Source organism: Rousettus aegyptiacus, unplaced genomic scaffold (genome assembly GCF_014176215.1).
Source record: "Rousettus aegyptiacus isolate mRouAeg1 unplaced genomic scaffold, mRouAeg1.p scaffold_m13_p_3, whole genome shotgun sequence".
Classification (NCBI taxonomy): domain Eukaryota; kingdom Metazoa; phylum Chordata; class Mammalia; order Chiroptera; family Pteropodidae; genus Rousettus; species Rousettus aegyptiacus.
Window position 1 is genome coordinate 164388147 of NW_023416306.1, and position 18245 is coordinate 164406391.

The window sequence follows — 18245 nt, forward strand, 5'->3', positions numbered from 1 at the left end:
ATACAAGAGGACCCATTCTGCAGGGACACCTGGCCAGCCACTGGGGAAAAGCAAACTGACACCACGATAAATCCCAGAGGGAATGCAGATTAAAGCACAAAAACAAAATTCTAGAGGAAAATGTAGGAGCATGTTTTTATCCTGGGTTGGGGTACGGGTAGAGTGACAACCTGACATCAAAGCCAGGTACCACGAAGGAACAGACTGACATATCTTACTACATAGAAATAAAAAAAAAGAGTTTATTATTTAAATCTTTCTAAAAATAAAATTAAAATTCCATGCTACTATAAATAAAGTGTTCACACAAATGACAAACCAGAAAAAAACATTTCCAATATTAATGGCAAAGGATTAAAATCCTCAACAGAGCTTTAAAATTTAATAAGAAAAATTTCCCCATAGGAAAGTGGGCAAAGCTCATAAATAGCAATTTGTAAAAGAAAAAATACAAATGTCCAAATACATGAAAAGATGCTTAGATTGAATATTCATCAAAGAAATGCATGTAAATACTAAGAGAAGTAGGAAATAATTTAACATTGAAATTGATAGTATTCAGTGTATTTGTATACAGTTCATGAGAATATGATCTGATAAACCTTCGAGAAAAAAATCTAGGCAAATTTTCACATTATATCTAATATGTCAAAATAAAGATGTATATACCCTCCTCCTAGAAATCTAATCTGAAGAAACAGACACATGCAAGCACATATATAAAAAAATATTCATTTGTATAGTTTATAATTAGTGAAAAACTGGAAAATGCTAACTGCTCATTAGTAAAGAAATGGTTAAATAGTTTGGAGACTCAAACTACATGTATAGCATAATCTCACTTGTTAAAAACTCCCAATATAAATGGACGTAGACAGAAAAAGCTGTGGAAAGACATAAAGCGTGTGAAACGTGGTGGGGGCAGGGAGTGAGAGGGAGCGTAGGAGTTTGCACCCGGCACCACCTCTATATGACCAGATCATGCGTGATTTCCCTCTGTTCCTTCTATCTTTCTGGATTGTCTGAAAATTTCTCCCTAAGATTATGCGTTACAAATTATATGCAGAAAAAGTCAAACTACATTGGGAAAAAAACATGCCTAGATTTTGAGCTTAATATTCTCTTCTGATCATGGCAGCCAAGGACAGTTTGTGAAAAGCATGCTTACCATGATTACTGTTACTATAAATATTTCTAATTTCATCCACTGGTTTGTTAATTTAACCTAAATGATATTCTGTAATCACATTTTTCCATTTGAAAACCTCAAAGAATATATTTCTTAATGTTTTTCTATTAAGTCCCTTTGCTATTTTCCCATATCTAATATGCATTTTTTGAAAATATACTATTGATTCTTTTTAAAAACCTATATAACTCTTTTATTCACATAAAACGTAGCTGCCTCAAATATTTCAAAATGAATGAAAAATCAAAATTCCTGCCTTTTTACCAAGTTAAATTTGAAAAAGGGAATTAGTGTCCTGTCAGGCCTACAGTGGGCTGTACAGAAAAGAAACCGACTTTGACAAGGTTTCATGACGACCGAAACGAACTCACCAAAATGACACCCAAGCTCCAGAGGTCACAGGACTCGTCGTAGCCATTGTGGTTCAAGAGCTCAGGCGCGGCATAATGGAGAGTGAAGCACGGCGTCTTGAGAGGCTGATTGTCGGGCGGCTTGAGGCGTGCAAACCCGAAATCAATGACTTTAATTTCCAAATTGTCATTTTCGTCAGTGAACAATAAATTCTGCAAGACACAAACCCTTAAATTAGTCTCTCATTGAAATGTCATGGGACTTGGTAATGCTGTCTGTGAAAATTATCTGCATACTGATACTGGTCCAGGCGCAGAGAGGGTCTGATGGGGTGGGGGGAGCTGGGGGCGTGGGGGGGGGGGGAGCTGGGAGCCAGATGTCAGTGTCCCGGTGCTCTCTGCGTTGTGCTTGTTTGTGCTGTTTCAGTTTTACAGGGAGATGTGCAACAGTTTGTCGACAGCACCATTCTCTGTCTATGCTTTTCCAGAACTCTGACTTCTCCCATCGACCTTTCCCTTCCGAGCTGACCACGTGCGCCTGCTCCTCATTCAGAAATACCACCTAACAGTGTCACCAGACCAAAGTCAGGACTTCTTACACTTCCTTCTAGCATTATTCACTCCTCCTTCCTGGCGCTCATCACCTCTGCATAGTTAGTCCACTGTCTTCGTCCCCATTGGACTATAATTCCATGAGGGTGAGGACTGTGTGCCCAGCTCAGTCAGGACTCGATTCTGAGGGCCTGGCAGGGTCACATAGTAGGTGCTTTGATAAATATTTTTCCATCAAATAACGTCAGAAATAAAAGTTATGTAAGATCCAGTAGAGGCTATCAAAGAAGACATAGACATACACTACATTTTGGAACTATTTTCTCCAAAACAGTTAATACTTACACATTTTTGATGCTTGTGGATATTATACCTCAATTATTCAGAAAACATTATTATTTTGAACTATTCATCCACCAAAGCTTCTCGATCACTAAGGTTTTACTGTACTACTTTTTAAACTTATTATATCCTGAATAAATACTAATGGTACTAATGCACAAATCATTCTTATCAGTACATGAAGCTAGTATCCACAGCAAATGAACCTGATTATATTGTCTTTAGACATCCTTACAAAAAACTGTCAAGCCTTTAATGTTCATTAAATCATTCCCTAGCTCTGCAACATCAATTGTTTTGTTAATATAATTCTAACTGAAATAAGACATCACAGAACGCTTCATTGATACAAAGAAAAATCTTCTCAGCCTTCCATTCAAAAGTTAAAAATAAGTAAAGTGGGAGGAAAGAAAAGCAAAAACTGAAAAGTTAAAAAAAAAATTTCTATCATACAATGCTTAATCCTGAATTTGTGATGAAATTAAGATGTGGATATAATTAAATGCAGAACTTCACCATAACGGAAGTTACAGGAGAGGCTCGGGGACACGAATTTGGGAGGCGTCTTTCAGCAAATGACTCCAGAGCCTCTCCGCAGGACAGGCTACACACAGAGCAGTGAGTGAAGCTCACCCTGGTCCCTGCCGTCAGTGAGCCTACTGCATCTCTGGAAAGGACTCCGGCTGATTCTATGTTAAGACTGGCAAGAGACTTCCCTGATCTTAGATCCTGAAGGGGAGGGTGTGGCACCCCCCACCCACTCCCTCCATGAGCTGGGTGTCAATAGCCAGGAATGGTAGGGAACAACTATTTAATTTTCTTTCATCCTCGTCTCAAGTTCTGCCTGAAACTAATTTGATATAATTTTTAGTAATCTTTCAAGAGTATGGGGACCAGCTTGAAAAATACAAAACGATCTACTAAGAATGTCAGCCAGACTCTCAATTTTTCTGATTCTCACCCGGAGTTTAAGATTTTGCATATTCGGAAAATGAATGCCACATAAATATCTACCAAAAGATATATAATCAGGTTTTATACACTAAATCCTTGGGAAAGGTATTAAATTTTCAGTTTGGAAATAATATACTCTGCGATTTAAAAGTCAAAGTGAAACTACTTTATGTGAATGTTAGTACAAAGAAATATTTTCATTTTTCCAAAAAAATATTTTGATTGACGACTATGATTATAGTAAAATGGCCTAAATACTCTCACAATTCTTCATTCCAAATGACTATTTGAAAGAAGAATTTTATAAGAAGAAGAATTAAGCTACGTAAGTACCTTTTTATCAGTGAAATAGGTAGGCAATCTGAAGTTCTGCCTGAGAGGACAGTTTTATCATTTGAGACTCATGAGATGACAGATGGCCAGTGATTAAAGAATAAAACACGGGAAAATGAATTCTATACAGTCATGGAACAGATCTTTTCAATTAAAAAAATTACATGTTTGCTCCTTGTCTATCAAGAAAACATTTAAGTGGTGTGCTTTCACATTTAAAAACAGACAGCTAATCTCCAATGTAAAGAGCACCATATTTTTAGTGGGCGTTATGTAGGAGAGCGAGGACTGTGCTGAAGGAAGCGGAGGGGCAGCTATCGCAACTGCAAGTTCATAAAAACACAATTCACTTTTGATTAAGTGATAGTAACGTGAATATCGGTAATCAAAAGTACACAGACTGAAGTTCACTTCAGGGATCAATGACATTTGAATGCACAGAATTCCATTTTATAAACATCCTTTTTTTCCTACCGATAATCCAAGATACTTAAATAAAAGACAAAAATGGTTCTCTTTGAGAAATACTCTTTCTATGGCCTAACACAAAAAATAAACCCCAAATAAATCATTATTTTAAATATACTTGAAAATGCATTATAATCACATGGTAATTAAAAATGATGCTCTGTTTTGAAGAAGAAATATGTATAATTTTGCTTATGGTAAAGGATGATTCATTGTTATTCTTTTATAAATTACTGGTTTAAAAAAATTTCCATTGTTATTTTGATAATTTTCTAAAAGGGAGGAATTTTCATATTTTTGATACTAAAAAGGGATCATTCTAGAGTTAGAAGCTTCTTTATTAATCCTTGCAAACAAAAAATGTATAAAAAGCTGCTACTTCTGCATTGCTACACAGTTCTATAAATATTACAGTATACGAACAAAAGAAAGCATATATAAGGATGGCAAAACTAATTAAAAAGACAATTCTTAACATTTAAATATTTAAAACTATATTCACTCCTATTCCTGAGCTAACCAATTTGATTACAAATGTGAAAAATAAGCTTTCAAAATACTTCATTAAAAAAAATCCTCTAAAATGGTATACATATAGAAGTGATATTTTGCTATAAAAATTTCCACTGCTATTTTTAGTCCACAACTGTTGCATAAAGTATTTCCTCCATAAAAGGCTCTCACACTTACAAATATAACCTCGAGATGATCAGCTGGCAAAAAAAAAAAAAAAGAAGAAGAAGAAGAAGAAAAAAAAAAGACAAATTTATTTTAGACTGAAATAGAAAAGGAAAAAACCCAAGGAACACGATATTTTGCAAGTATCTATTTAGCAGACAGGCCTGTAAGTTAAAAAAAAAAAAAAAAGCCTACACAGATTTGGGGGCTGTTTAATGACACAGACAGGGAACCTGCTCCTTTCTACCTCGGGTTTCAGGTCCCTGTGCACCACTCCGACGTCGTGCATGTGGCTTACGGCTGAGACGAGCTTCCGCATGATGTAGCTGGCTTCGGTCTCACTGAAGTGTTTCTTTTTCTTAATGCGTTCGAACAGCTCTCCCCCGTTCAGAAGCTCCATCACCAGAAAAGTGTGAAGCTAGAAAAGGAGGAAGAATAATGTGGAGGGCCTTCATGACGAGAGCTTATTAACGTATAGAACATTTACTGAATATTGACTATTACCAATACATTTAAATAACTCCTTGTTAAAATAATCAACAGCAATCCCAGGATTTTAGTGAAAAGAGCTGATGGATAATGTGGCTTTTTTAGAATTCTATTTCGGTAATGGAAAATTTCAAGTACTGCAGTGAAATCTTTATATATCCTTTCCTTGACTAATTCCTTCATGTGATTTTCATTCCAATCCTCTCTGTCAAGTTTACATATCTTTCTTTTTAAAGTGTGACCTAGAGCTGATAATAATGTGAAACTGACTGCTTTAAATAATACAGAAGATTACTGATGGAGTATGAGCAACTGCCCACGGGGAGACCTGGCACACTCACTTAATGGCAGGCTTACTTTTTAAAAAAGGCATCTTTTGGCGATATCACTTTATATCTCATTTTAGGGCTCAACAGATGAGTTTTGGGGTTCCTGTTAATATCCATGGCAAATACCCATAATTCACTGTGGGGTTTTAAAAAAAAATTGCTTTGGATCCCAAAGGCATTATCTTAAATAGTATAAACAATTATAAGCTTACTGTGCTTCGCATACATTTCCATAAAGAAAATAACATAGAAACTGTTGAAAAGCAAAGGAATTATATTAGCTCTCAAATGAACAGAAATGGTTTAAAAAAAGTGTAGAGCCAGAGAGAAGACAATCAAGGGGATCGTTTCATAAACTATATAAATGTCTAACCAATGTACTGTGTACTTGAAACTAATAAAATACAATGCTAAAAAAAAAATTGTTGGCTGACCCAATAAAAATCTACAAAGATCAGATCAGGGGGAAAAAAAAAGATAACAAATCAATATTCAGATTCAGGCGCTATGCATCATAGCACCAACGTCCCTCAACAGACAAAATAGGTTGCCCTTTGACTCAGCAGAATCCAGAAAAATTGCTTCATAAAAAAGACAATTATAAATACATCGTCCAGCACATATTGTGCAAATTATAAAAGATGAACAACCCTTTTAATAAGAGAGCTGTTCCCAGGCTACTAGATATCAAGCCAACGTGAGTTTCTGTATCAGACAAGTAAAGTCGAAGCTGAAGGTCCGCTGCCTACAGAAGAAAAAGGAGGGCAGGACCAGCATCGGTTTAAAAGGTAGGTTTTAGAGTCAAAGTTGGATCTGAATGCCAGTCTGCTACTTCCTTATGACCTCCGGGGTGCTACTGCACCTCTATGCACGTCAGGGCCCTTACCAAGAAAACGTAGATAACAGTGGGGAAACACACACACGTGGGAGCTTGAGTAAAAGCCCTTCAAAGATGCATATCCTACCGCCCAGAACCCGTGGCTGTTACCTTATACGGTAAAGGGACTTTGCAGACGTGATTAAGGAACTGAAGACGGGGAGCGTATCTCCATGTGAGATGGGACTACGGAAAGAAGAGCTGAGACTGATGCATAGGAGGGTCGGAAGCCCAGCAAGCCAGGCCGCCTCTCAGAGGCTAATAAAGGCAAGGGAACACTGTCCCTTCGGGCATCCAGGAGGAACCAGCCCTGCTGACACCCCTGACTTTACACCAGTGGGACTGATACAGGACTTCTGATGGCCAGATTGTCGGACACTAAATTTGCATTGTTTTTCAGTTTGTGGTAATTTGTGACAGCAGCATAAGAAACTAATGAGAGTAGAAAGGTACACAAAATGAGCTAAACTGCTGTACTGTCAAAGGCTGAAAACCCACCCTCGACCCACTCCACCCGTTAGAGGACTGTGGACTGGAGATAATCTAGGCAACTGTGTCACCATCATGGAAAAAAACACCCAAGATATCAACAACTGTGTAGCAGAACGACAGTACGTTTATACTAGTACACATATGGGTTCATCATGAGACAATGTATATCCTATTAACTCTTGAATATAGAAACAGCAAATAATAAATTTAACTTGGGACATGAAACGTTAGAGATGCAGTTCCCGACACTTGACATCATCTCGAAGGTCAGAGGTTAAATGTCTTTGCTGGGATATAGCTGGGAAGGTGGGGGGGGGGGGGTGGCGTGCACAGCTGCAAAACCACAGAGCAGGGTGAAGGTCATCCACCAACCCCTTGATTAACATGTGGATCACCTTCACTGGGAGACTGTCTAGCCCCCGTGCACCCCTGCAGTGGACAGGGGCCGACCTCCCCTGTGGCTAGGCGGCCCAAGGCGGCAGAGGCCGCAGAGCAGGAATTGCGGCTCCTGCTGAGGCCTTGCTGCAAACATATTCCTTTGCTGGCTCTGAGAACCAAAGGGCAAGAAGACGAGGATATTAGTTTTGCTCACCCGCCTGATGTAAAAACTGGCTTGTGCGCCTGCCTCTTCTAAGGCCGTGGAGGGAAGTAAAGGCTTAGTCTGAAGCTGGACTGCTTGGGTTCAGGCCCCAACATCACTGCTCACGAACTGAGACCCCGTTACTCAGCTGCTGTGCGTTTCGGTTCCCTCGCCTCACAGAGCTACCACGCGGACTGAATAAGAGGACCCACGCGCAGTGTCAGGTGCAGCACCGGGACCACACACGTACGTGACAGTGAGTGGCAGCAGTTACTACAGTCACACTGCTGCCGCTGTCCGGTTTCACCAGGAAGCATCATTCCTGGGCGTAGCACGTGGGTAAATTCCGACGTGGCAGAGCAGTGGGCCTCAGCTACCCCGTGACAGCAGAGAGCCCAGCACGAAGACCGCGTTTTCCCAACTCGATTTTCACTGACTTGCTGTGTGACCCAGGACAAGTCTCATGACCCTTCTGAATCTCAGTTTCTTCTTTAGTAAAGTTAGGGTGAACCACATCCGTGACTGGTTTTAGCTCTTGTGCCCAGCGTGTTGTCTTGAGCAGGGCTGTGTCACCTCGGCCAGTCCCCGGGGTAAAGCTAACCGTACTGGAGTGATTTCTGTCACGGAAGACGGCAGCGCAGGGACTGGGGAGGAGACAGGGACCTGACACTATGGCGCTCCTCCCCTACCCAAAGTCACATGCTTCTGTGCGAGGCTGTGCTTTGAAGGCAGGACTGTAAGAGGAAGGGACAGCATGACCTGCCCTGTAGTCTGAGCTGGAATCGGCCCTGCTTTCTATTTGCTCTTTAGCTTGCACTAATTACGCTTAAGGCTCTTTAGGAGTGAAAAGAAAGCTGAAGGCGGAAAATTTCTGGGTCCTGGCATGTGTGAGCCATTAAGCTAAGGTGGCAACAGCTGACCTGGCAATAAGCACAGAGCAGCTGGTGGCAGCGGCACTGGGTTCCTGCTACCCTCTTCCTCCCACGTCACACGTGACGACTGCCGAGTGAGAAAAGCAGAGGGCAAAGGATGCGCCTCCTTGGGGGTGGGTCGGAGTGTGTGTGGAGTGGTTTCTCCGGCCTCTGCAGTGGCTGGGTGATGTCCCATGATGTTCCCAACTGACCCGGTAGCACCAACAAAACTGGTGAGAAGGAGAAACCTGAATATGAATTAGTATGAAAGAAAAAAGTGTGGAATACCTGATCATGAAAAACTTCATGCAATTTCACGATATTGGGGTGTCCTTCGCAGAGTTTCAGAGCCGTTATTTCTTTCTGAGTGTTGGCTTCCATCCTGCAAGATGACATGGTTAGCCTCTACCAACCTCATCACCAAGTTTTTATGGCGGTATTGCCCCAACCCTAATTTTTTTTTTTTTTTAGAGTGCATTCAGAATTAAAGTGTCAACGTATCAGAATGAGGTTTCCATGAAAGTAATGAGTCACACCGCCCACCAGAACAAGTAACGCATTATTCTCAAGAAAATGATTTATGAGTCAGAAAAAAGATAATCATGTGAAGAAATGGATTCCTTACTTGCCTAACAACTTGGTAATGAGAATATATAATCATGGAGGTGATATTAGTTACCTAAACAAACTGGCTCTCAAATTTACCAGTAGATTGCTAAATAATTTCGGAAAAAAAGGTATTTCAAATATATAATGAATAGGAATGGCAATGGCTGCTGAATTCACTAAGCAGACCTGATTAAGTACCACTGCCACAAAGAAGTGTTCTCACGATAAAGTCAAAAGCATCTCTTTCTATGGTTTATGTCTAAAATGGATTACTTTATCAGAAAATACCTATCAGAAGTATAATGAATCGACTGATGAGCCTGAAATGCCTAAACCTGTGGGTAAAAAGCCTTACAATATACTGTTGGTTTCCTTTTAAATAAAAATTTTTATTTACAGAACCCCGCGACTAGGATGAATACACAAGACAGACTGCGAGAAAGGTCATACCTTTTGCTGATTATTTTGACGGCAAATGCTTGGTTACTTTTTTTGTGTGTGCACTTGCGGCAAATTGAAAAACTTCCTTCTCCCAATGGTTTGTCCTTCAAATCTAGGTCATAGTGTTGATAGAATGGTGAGTCCTGGTAAGAAACCAATATCACTTAAGAAAATATTAATAATGCACAAAGGATAAACAAAACTGTAGAATAATAGGACATTAGTGATGTATACTCAATATGAATGTAAAAAATAAATAATCTTCTAAAATCTATCTTTTTAAAGTCCATTTCCATGTTCATCTACATCATTTATTGAAGATACAAAATCTTCTCTCATTGTGAAAAGGAGCTCAAATTGATGTTAATAATTCCCTAGGGCAAATATTGCTATTTCCACTTAGTCATTTCTTAAAATTAATTATATCGTAGTCAAACGGTACGTCTATTACATTTACTGGGCCTCAAAATGTTAACTGCCATTTAAACCGGAAGTGTGTCATTTACTGAACCACATCTGCGTACCTTCATCATTGCGCTCCTGGCCACGTTTGTCGCTCCAGGACGGTCGACTCCCATGTGAAACTGGAAAGGATCTATGACGGCTGCATTGCGCTTGAACAGAATAGAAGGTGCTACGAAAGAATAGCCCTGAAAAACGAAAGGAAGGGTGAAGAATAAGGATTTGCAATTTTCCAGTTCAGCACAGACTAGACTGAATCAAGAAAAAAATAATAAATGCTCAAATATTTGTTAAGATAAATCTAATTTTATTTGTAATCTACAATGAAAGGTTATTTTGAATTAATAGAGAAATCCTTTTCAGAAGGAGATAATGCCATCTTCTGGCAGAATTAAACCAATTCAGAATTAAAGGCAGAAAAATACCTGCACCCTCTTCCACCTCCAAAATCTGACTCATAGTTGTAATTCTTTCGCATGGCTGATAAAAAATCCATTTATAAACACAACTAACTTCTGAAAACTGATAGAGTTAATAAGGTATTAAGCAAAGGGATCCAAATGCTACTACTATATTTCAAACTAGAAAAAAAAAAAGCAGGTTTCATTATAGTTTGTTTCTAATTCAGCAATTATCTGATTCTTGTATTTCCTTCGACTAATTAAATTTAAAATTGAGTTTTAGAAAAAGGATAAAATCAAATGGCAGAATGCTGTGCTAAATCAAAAGGGATATAATGAGGGATGATTAATCTGTTCAAGCTAGAACATTCACTAGTTCAATGAACGTTTTTAAACATCTACTATGTGCCCAGAATGTGGAGAGACACAGCCTGGCTGGCCAGGTGAAGCATACTTGTGGAAGCCCTACTTGTGGAAGTCAAACAGGTGAAGCTATGACACCATTTAATAGTTAGAATATCTCATCTTAAGTCTGAGAAAGATCCTTTTCTAAATACAAAATCCTCTCTAAACTTTTTAGAAAAGCAGTTAAAATTATTCACTGAAAATAAAGAATCAGATAACACCCTTTATGGACTAAAGAATATTGTACATGAATAGAGAAAAAATAAAGTGGGATTGTATTTTCTGTAAAAGAGCCTGAACAGAAATAAAACTTCAAGTATAAAATCAATACTTCTTTATATCGAAAATAAGAACATAAATAATGGCTGCTATTTAGCAATCATAAGCTTCAGTTAATGACTGCAGCACCTCTGTATTTAATAATGTTGAAGACATCAGTGAATCCTGTTTAAAGATGCCAAAACACCTTTCCTGTGGGAAAATTAACCTTTTCTTGCAAAGCGCGCCTGGCCGGTGCGCTCCTGGAGGTTACCTGGAACAGCCTCTCGGAGCTCTGGGGCAGCGCCGCGGGGGAGTAGGTGGGGTCCATTTCCGTGAACTCTTCTGCAAAGTTACTCACGTCTAGTTCATCTCGGATGACGGGTTTAAATGGTGCGGGCACTTTTTTGGCAGCTAGATCATCCCAATTTATTTTCTAAAACAGAGAAAAGAAAATTAGCACAAAGTAGAGAAATCGGCGAAGTCGAAATATATTTTCTAAGAACAACAAAGCCCGATTGGGATTTTAATTGCTCAGTAGAAAGAAAGGCATATATTTCAAACTAATGATTAAAAAGATATGTTTTTATAACTACAAATCCATTTTCTAACTGCAAGCTTACAGCCTCCACCAACATTATGCCTGAAGGGTAAAGACTGCTTTTATGTCACTGTGGAGTCCCATGGTGTCCTCTGGGGGGCACCAGGACACCTAGTTTACCCTTTGGGATAACAGAAAATTTATATTTGTTCTGAGCCTCCTGAGAGAGGTGTTCAGCCGAAACAAAACAAAAACGGAACTGTAATAAAGGGTCTAACATGCTCTGTGGATACGAATATTAAGGGCAAAGGCATTTTCCCTAGTTTCGAGAGGTGGTGTCATTTAGCTCCCCTCCTGTACCTGCTTTTCCCCCTGGTCATCTGGACAGATTAGAAAATACACACACTCAGTGTAAGTCATGGATTTGTTCACAGTTATAAGTTTAAATGATATCCTCGTACTGATGTAATCACTGTGTTCTCAGTCACCTGTATTCAAGCACTAAAACTGCCTCTTCTCTTCCCTATGGCGTAATCCAAGCCCCCTCTCCACCCATGTCAGACACTTACTGTTTGATAAATTGCTCTTTTATATTATTCAAATTTAACCCTCTACTTTGTTTTCTTTATGCTCCTTCTATCACTTAATTCAACCTCAGATAATACATACTGAGTACTACAGATCTCTATTAAAATAGTTCTTTGACTCTAAGATGTCATCGTGGATGGCAAAAAATACCATTATTTATGTACAATTAAGAAAAAAAAAGCATTACTAATCAGAATAGTAAGAATTTGTCCATTTTTTAAGATGCATACTGATTTGAGAGATGATAAAATGAGAAACCTGCATTTTTAGGCTGATGACATTCTGTAAGTTTATCAACTAACATAAACTTTTATTATGCCCTCTTGTGGAGGCAATGGAGATAAAATCATTAAATGAGAGGTCTTCACATTTTTCAGCTAGAATGAGTTTGAGAGATCATTTAGCTTATCTCCTTTATTTGATCCAGATGGAAATCGAAGCCCAGAAATAAGAACTAACCGTTGCACTTAAACATTCACTAGGGAACGGTCGGGATTCGAACACCGTTCCTTGACTTTCTAGTTAGCGTCCTTTCACCTACGTTGCTGTAATGTTTTCCATCACAGGTTTATGATTTGTGCTAGGCTACTGTACATACAGCAAGAGAAACTTCTAGAGTAAAGGAGTAACTTAAAGAAATACGCTGTTAGCAGGGGAACAGCGTAGAAAACTGAATGCTATTATGATCCTCTCTACTTCTACTCCGTTTAGGTTTTTACAGGTTAAATTGTTTTTTACTAAAGTGTCCCTGCCATTTAAAAAGTCAAGGCAATTAACCTAAAATTATTATTCCAAGCTACAGAAAAAAAGAAATTTCTCTAACACGAAAGATATAATATTCACAAATACAGGGAATCATGGAGAAAAAGATCCTAGGAATATATAATTGGGGACATTTTGTTTGAGTATTTTCTGGAACTTTCCCTTGTTATTAATTTTTGAGCCAAACTTTTCAATAAGATATTTGAAATCATCTGTTCAAACAATAACCTTTCCAAGCCATATGAACCTATGAAATGTACACCCTGAGAAATTAATTTGATCCTAAATGTATTTCTCCCTATATTACTGAAGTATTGTAAGATATACAGTAACATTTTTTAAAATGGTTACAGATACTGAAATAAATGTGCTCCTTTTTTAAGCATAGAAGTACAGAGATAACTCTTATTTTCTCAATTACTATTTGTCTTTTCATATTTAAAAAATAACAACATGAAAGCTTACTGGACAGCAAAGTTTTCTCTTTGCTTTGATGCTATTTTCATTTGTTTTGGTGCTAATAATATAGTTTTGGTGCTAATAATGTAAAAGCTCAGTTTGCAGAATAAAAATAAAACTGGGACGGTCCCTTTAGACCATAAATATTTAAGTCATGTTTGTTCGTATGATTAAACCATGTCAAGGTCATAAGCTCAGGGTTTTAGAAATAAAGGTCATGGCATCCTAGGTTGACCATTTACACTCAAATAACTGGCCAACTCAGTCAATTTCACTTTTTTTTTTCCAAACAGTTATGTAAAATTTTGTTTTTTTTTTTTTTTTGGACAAAATCGAGCAAACTAAGTTGAGCAGATGTGTTGGTGTTCTGTAGAACGGTCTCACTAGGCTTCTTCAGAATAAAAAAAAGCACTATCTCAAGTACAAAGAAAATAAATGAGTAATTCTCCATGTGTTACAAATACATAACTGAGAAATAGGTAGATTTTTAACTTTCTAAGATTTCTCCTGGGAAAAGAAGAGATGAAGTCACTATCTAAAAGGTGTAACACAGTGACTCATGAATTGAGAGAGAGGTAAAAAATACAACCAAAGTAAAAGTCTCCTCAGTACACATGCCTAAATCTTGATACCATAAATGGAAACCAATACTCAGAAACTCTAATTACAGCTGACCCTTGAAGAACACAGGTTCGAACTGTGCAGGCCCACTTATATGTGGATCTTTTTTCAATAAATATACAGTCAGCCCTCTCTACCCCTGGCTTTCGCATCCCAGGACTGAGCTGTGGGAAGAAACAGTATTTTTGATCTGTGGCTGGGAATCTGTGGATGCAGACGGCCGACTACATGCATTGTTCTACACCATTTTACATAAGGGTCTTGAGCATCCTTGGATTTTCGTAGCCCAGGGTGGGGTGGGGTGGGGTGTGTGTCCTGAAACCAATCCCCTTGAGAATATCAAGGGATGACTGTACTTAGGTTTTGGGGGAGTCAAAATTATGCTGGGAATTTTGACTGCACAGCGGGGGGTCAATGTCCCAACCCTCCCCTCTTCCCCATTGTTCAAGGGTTAACTGTACGATGTAGAAAATTGACTGTTATGATTCTCCCCACTCCTGCCTCAGGGAGAAAAAGACCATTTACATCTCTATGAGCAGAATTATGATCCTTCCAAAAGGGTCCTTGTCATTTAAAAAAGGTGCAATGTACTTGAAAATAGGGGGAAAAGGACTCCAGAAGGGACCACAGTTCACTCATGTCCCTAAGAATGCTGAGTACCCAGAGAACAGCAGGGCACAGAAACCATCTGTTCAATAAACTTCACCTGAAAAAAGAGATGTTCTTTGATTTCATCCGCATCGCGTGGGCCACATCCCAATCTTTTCTTGGGATCTTTCATCAAAAGACGCTTAAGTAGGTCTTTAGCTAAAGCACTCATTTCTTTGGGATACGGAGGCTCACTCTTTAATATTCTCCTGTAGGCAGATAAAACTTGTTGTTAAAACACCCAAAGGATGACGTTAGAGTGACTGTATTCTTAGCAATAGCAAGCTAGTATAACACACTTTGAAAGTAAATCGTGTGAAAAACAGATAAAAAATTTTTAAATATGAAATAAAATTTCTGAAACTTAAATAAGCAGAAACAAAAAGTATTGGATCATTTTTCAATATAACTCAATCCTAATAAGAAGCCGCCATCCCAAATCTTTACCTGAGGAGTGAGAAGAAAGCTCAGGGCTAGATTAGACTTCCTATCTGTGGACTAGCCTCTATGATCAAAGATTTCACAATGGACATAACTCTTAAGAAATTTAGGGAAGGGAGTTCGGCATTCAGATTTGAAAGAACGAAAGAAAACCCCAACCATACCCGCCTCACACCTCTTTCCCTGTGTGCCAGCGAACATACGGGGCCAGCGGGAAGGCAGAGAGAGGGAAGAAAGATGAAGGCAGGGAGAGCCAGAGCCACCTGGATATGGCTCAACTTCTGGTATCTGAAAATGAGCACCAGAGCTGGAGGCTTGTCCTGGGATGAAAGCATCTGCTTCATTGCCTGCTACAGTGAAATACACAGGCAAGCCCTAGAAGACAAGTGGCACTCAAAACCAGTCAAATCTGCTCAACATTATTATAGAAAATTAACAAATAAGATAATCAAGGTTCTTGCTGAAATATTTGAATTTATTCTAAGGCCACAGAAGAAATCAATCTAATCCAAATGTACCTTTGCTCCCTTAAAAGCCAGATCAGTAACTTAATGAGGAAGAAATAACGGAATGAATTAATTAAAATTAAGAAGCTTAACACAGTATATATGGGGAGAAACAGTTGCTCCATTATTTGGGTTTGCAAAAAGATACCCTCTTGTGCATTAAAATAGGAATAATTGCTATGGAACAGAAACAGATAATACATTTGTAAGAGACAGTGTAGTGTCCTAAGAACATGAACTTTGGAGCCAGATTGCATCCAAACTCAAGAGTCAATACGCTCTGCCGCTTACTGGCCACTTGACCTTGAGATAACTACTCTCTTTGTACCAAGGTTTCCTCAACTGGAAAATGGGGACAACAACAATACCTACCTAAACCGGGTATTAAGATGCTTGAATGAGTTAAGACATGATGTACAATGCTAAGCACAGCTCAAGGAACACGGGGAAATGCTTGCTAAAATGAGCTACTGTTATACTCTCTCCTGCTATGTAACCCACAAAGAAAATAAACACAGAGACTGTAGCGAGTAGCCACTGAGAATCTGTGAAACAATACAACTGTAATTTCTGAGTAAAACTCTAGCAATGTTGTTCATTTCAAAGCTAATTCTACTTCTAGCAGTCCATCCTGGGAACCTAAAAAAAATGGCAGAACAAGTAAGAAGATAAGTAGTATGCTCTTTTCCTTGTGATTCTTTAGAATTATCCCATTGCTCACTGCTCATTGGGGTTTTCAGCAACAGAGGAAATCCCTCCTCAGATCAGGCACCGGCATATCTGACAGAGGAACCAGGAGCCCTGTCTCCCAGGAAAAAAATAAGCATAGGCTTTTCCATTTTCTCCACTTTTCATGTACCTTGGCAGGCAAGAATTAGTGGTATAAAAGGATCCAGCTATAGATACGCTGTTGCTGACTTTCACTTTTCAGAACCAGGGTAAAGAAATAAGCCCTTGGCTGACGTCACCTGAGGTACTGACTCCATGCCATCGATTACTTCCTAAACCTGAGTCATCTTGATGTTTACCAGAGTCTATTTTGTGCCAGGCACTGGGGAAAGGTGCGGTCAGTCACGTCAAACACGCTGGATTCACAAAAAGAGGGCCATCGAGAGAGCAGTGAGCACCCAAGATCAGGAATGGCCCCATCTTGATGCCCAGACTGAGAGAGGAGCAGAAAGAGGCCCGTGTACACCTCCAGGAGGTGGTCTGGGCACACACAGCAGCCCTGGTGTGCACCCAGGGTGTGTGGTAGGTACCCCGTGCAGGGGACTAGAGTTTGAGACTCAGATGAGGCCGGGATCAGACCAGGAAGAAACGGAGCACAAATCTGGAGGAATTCTTGTAGAAAACAGAGCTGATGAGGGAACGTGGAGAACGGCCAGTGACAGCCCCAAACCCTCACCTGTCCTTAGTGAGGAGATGGTCAGAAGCAGCAGGAATAGACCCTGCAGATACTGAAGAGCACCCACTCCAGCTTGAGAGGTGAAAGCAGGAGCCTCGTGGAAGGAATAGCACTTAAGCTACCTGCTGTCTCCGTAACGGAGTGGCACAGGGTTTCCTTAACAGGCGCGGAGTTCTGAAGCCTCTTCCTGTCAGGAAGCTGCATGCTAGGCACAGGACCGGAAACTGAGGTGGGGTGGGAAGGAGAGCGCTCATAGCAGGCTCAAATCCTCTCTTCCCAAGAAGATGATCTTGGATTCACCTTCTTATACTGTTTCCTTGAAACGTACTGGCTCAAGATAAATGTGACATTTCAGCCATGCCTGGTTATTGCGAAGTCACCCCTGAAGGGTGAACTGCGCCTGGCTGAGACGTATGAGCAGTCGCACAGGCGTGGAGGGATTTCTGGTCCAGGACTGTTTAAAACCCTTTCAGAAAATACAAGCTTCTTTGTGTTCTCTCTTATCCCCAGCAGTGTTCCTGCGGAATGGCCATGGGGGTTAAAAGATACAGTTCCTGTATTAAGCTTCCTGTGGTGGGATGGCCCACACCCACCCACTTGGTCCCATGAGTGCGTCCTTTCTGAGCTGGAAACCAGGTAGGTGGCTGAAAGCACCCCTGATGAGGACGTGTTTGATGCTGTCATGCCGGGGCACTGTGTCCTGACCTGTATCTTAGAAAGCTCAGTAAAACTAGTGCCAATGGCAGCCTATCGCGCCCCGTGACTATGAGCGCCACACTGAGTCCTGGACCACGCGGCTGCGCACGCGCGCACGGCGGAAGCGGGGACGCAGGCGGAGTCCCGCGATGCCTCGTCCGCTTGTCCGCACGGTGCCGCAGCATCCCGCAGCAAGGCGGGAGACGGTTCTCAGGTGTTGCCGCGGCTTCACCTCTTCCAATGTACTTGATTTCTGAACTAGTTAATAACCTAGATCTGTTTTTTCTTGCTTCTAAATAAATCACAGAGCCCTCTGTAAAATCGGACCAGGCTCCGAGTCGATAGATCACGCCGAACACTTCTCGAGTATGCTATTTAATCCACACAACAATCCTATCGAAAGGCTGCCATCACTGTCCCTGTTCCACAGAGGAGGAAAGAGTCCTTTCAGAAAAGCA

At 40.0% G+C, this 18245-nt stretch overlaps 1 protein-coding gene across 6 annotated transcripts in view; it reads right to left on the bottom strand.

Annotated features, from left to right (window-relative positions):
• Window positions 1-18245, bottom strand: part of RPS6KA5 (ribosomal protein S6 kinase A5) — a 137560-nt gene that overhangs the window by 8268 nt on the left and 111047 nt on the right. For all 6 annotated transcript variants that reach the window (XM_016154289.2, XM_016154282.2, XM_036238432.1 and 3 more), the window contains 7 exons: window positions 14798-14948; window positions 11395-11556; window positions 10119-10244; window positions 9604-9737; window positions 8833-8926; window positions 5114-5284; window positions 1561-1752 (listed from right to left, as the gene is read on the bottom strand). In XM_016154289.2, the coding sequence (XP_016009775.2) occupies window positions 1561-1752; window positions 5114-5284; window positions 8833-8926; window positions 9604-9737; window positions 10119-10244; window positions 11395-11556; window positions 14798-14948 (1030 nt within the window). The remainder of the gene's footprint in view (window positions 1-1560; window positions 1753-5113; window positions 5285-8832; window positions 8927-9603; window positions 9738-10118; window positions 10245-11394; window positions 11557-14797; window positions 14949-18245) is intronic.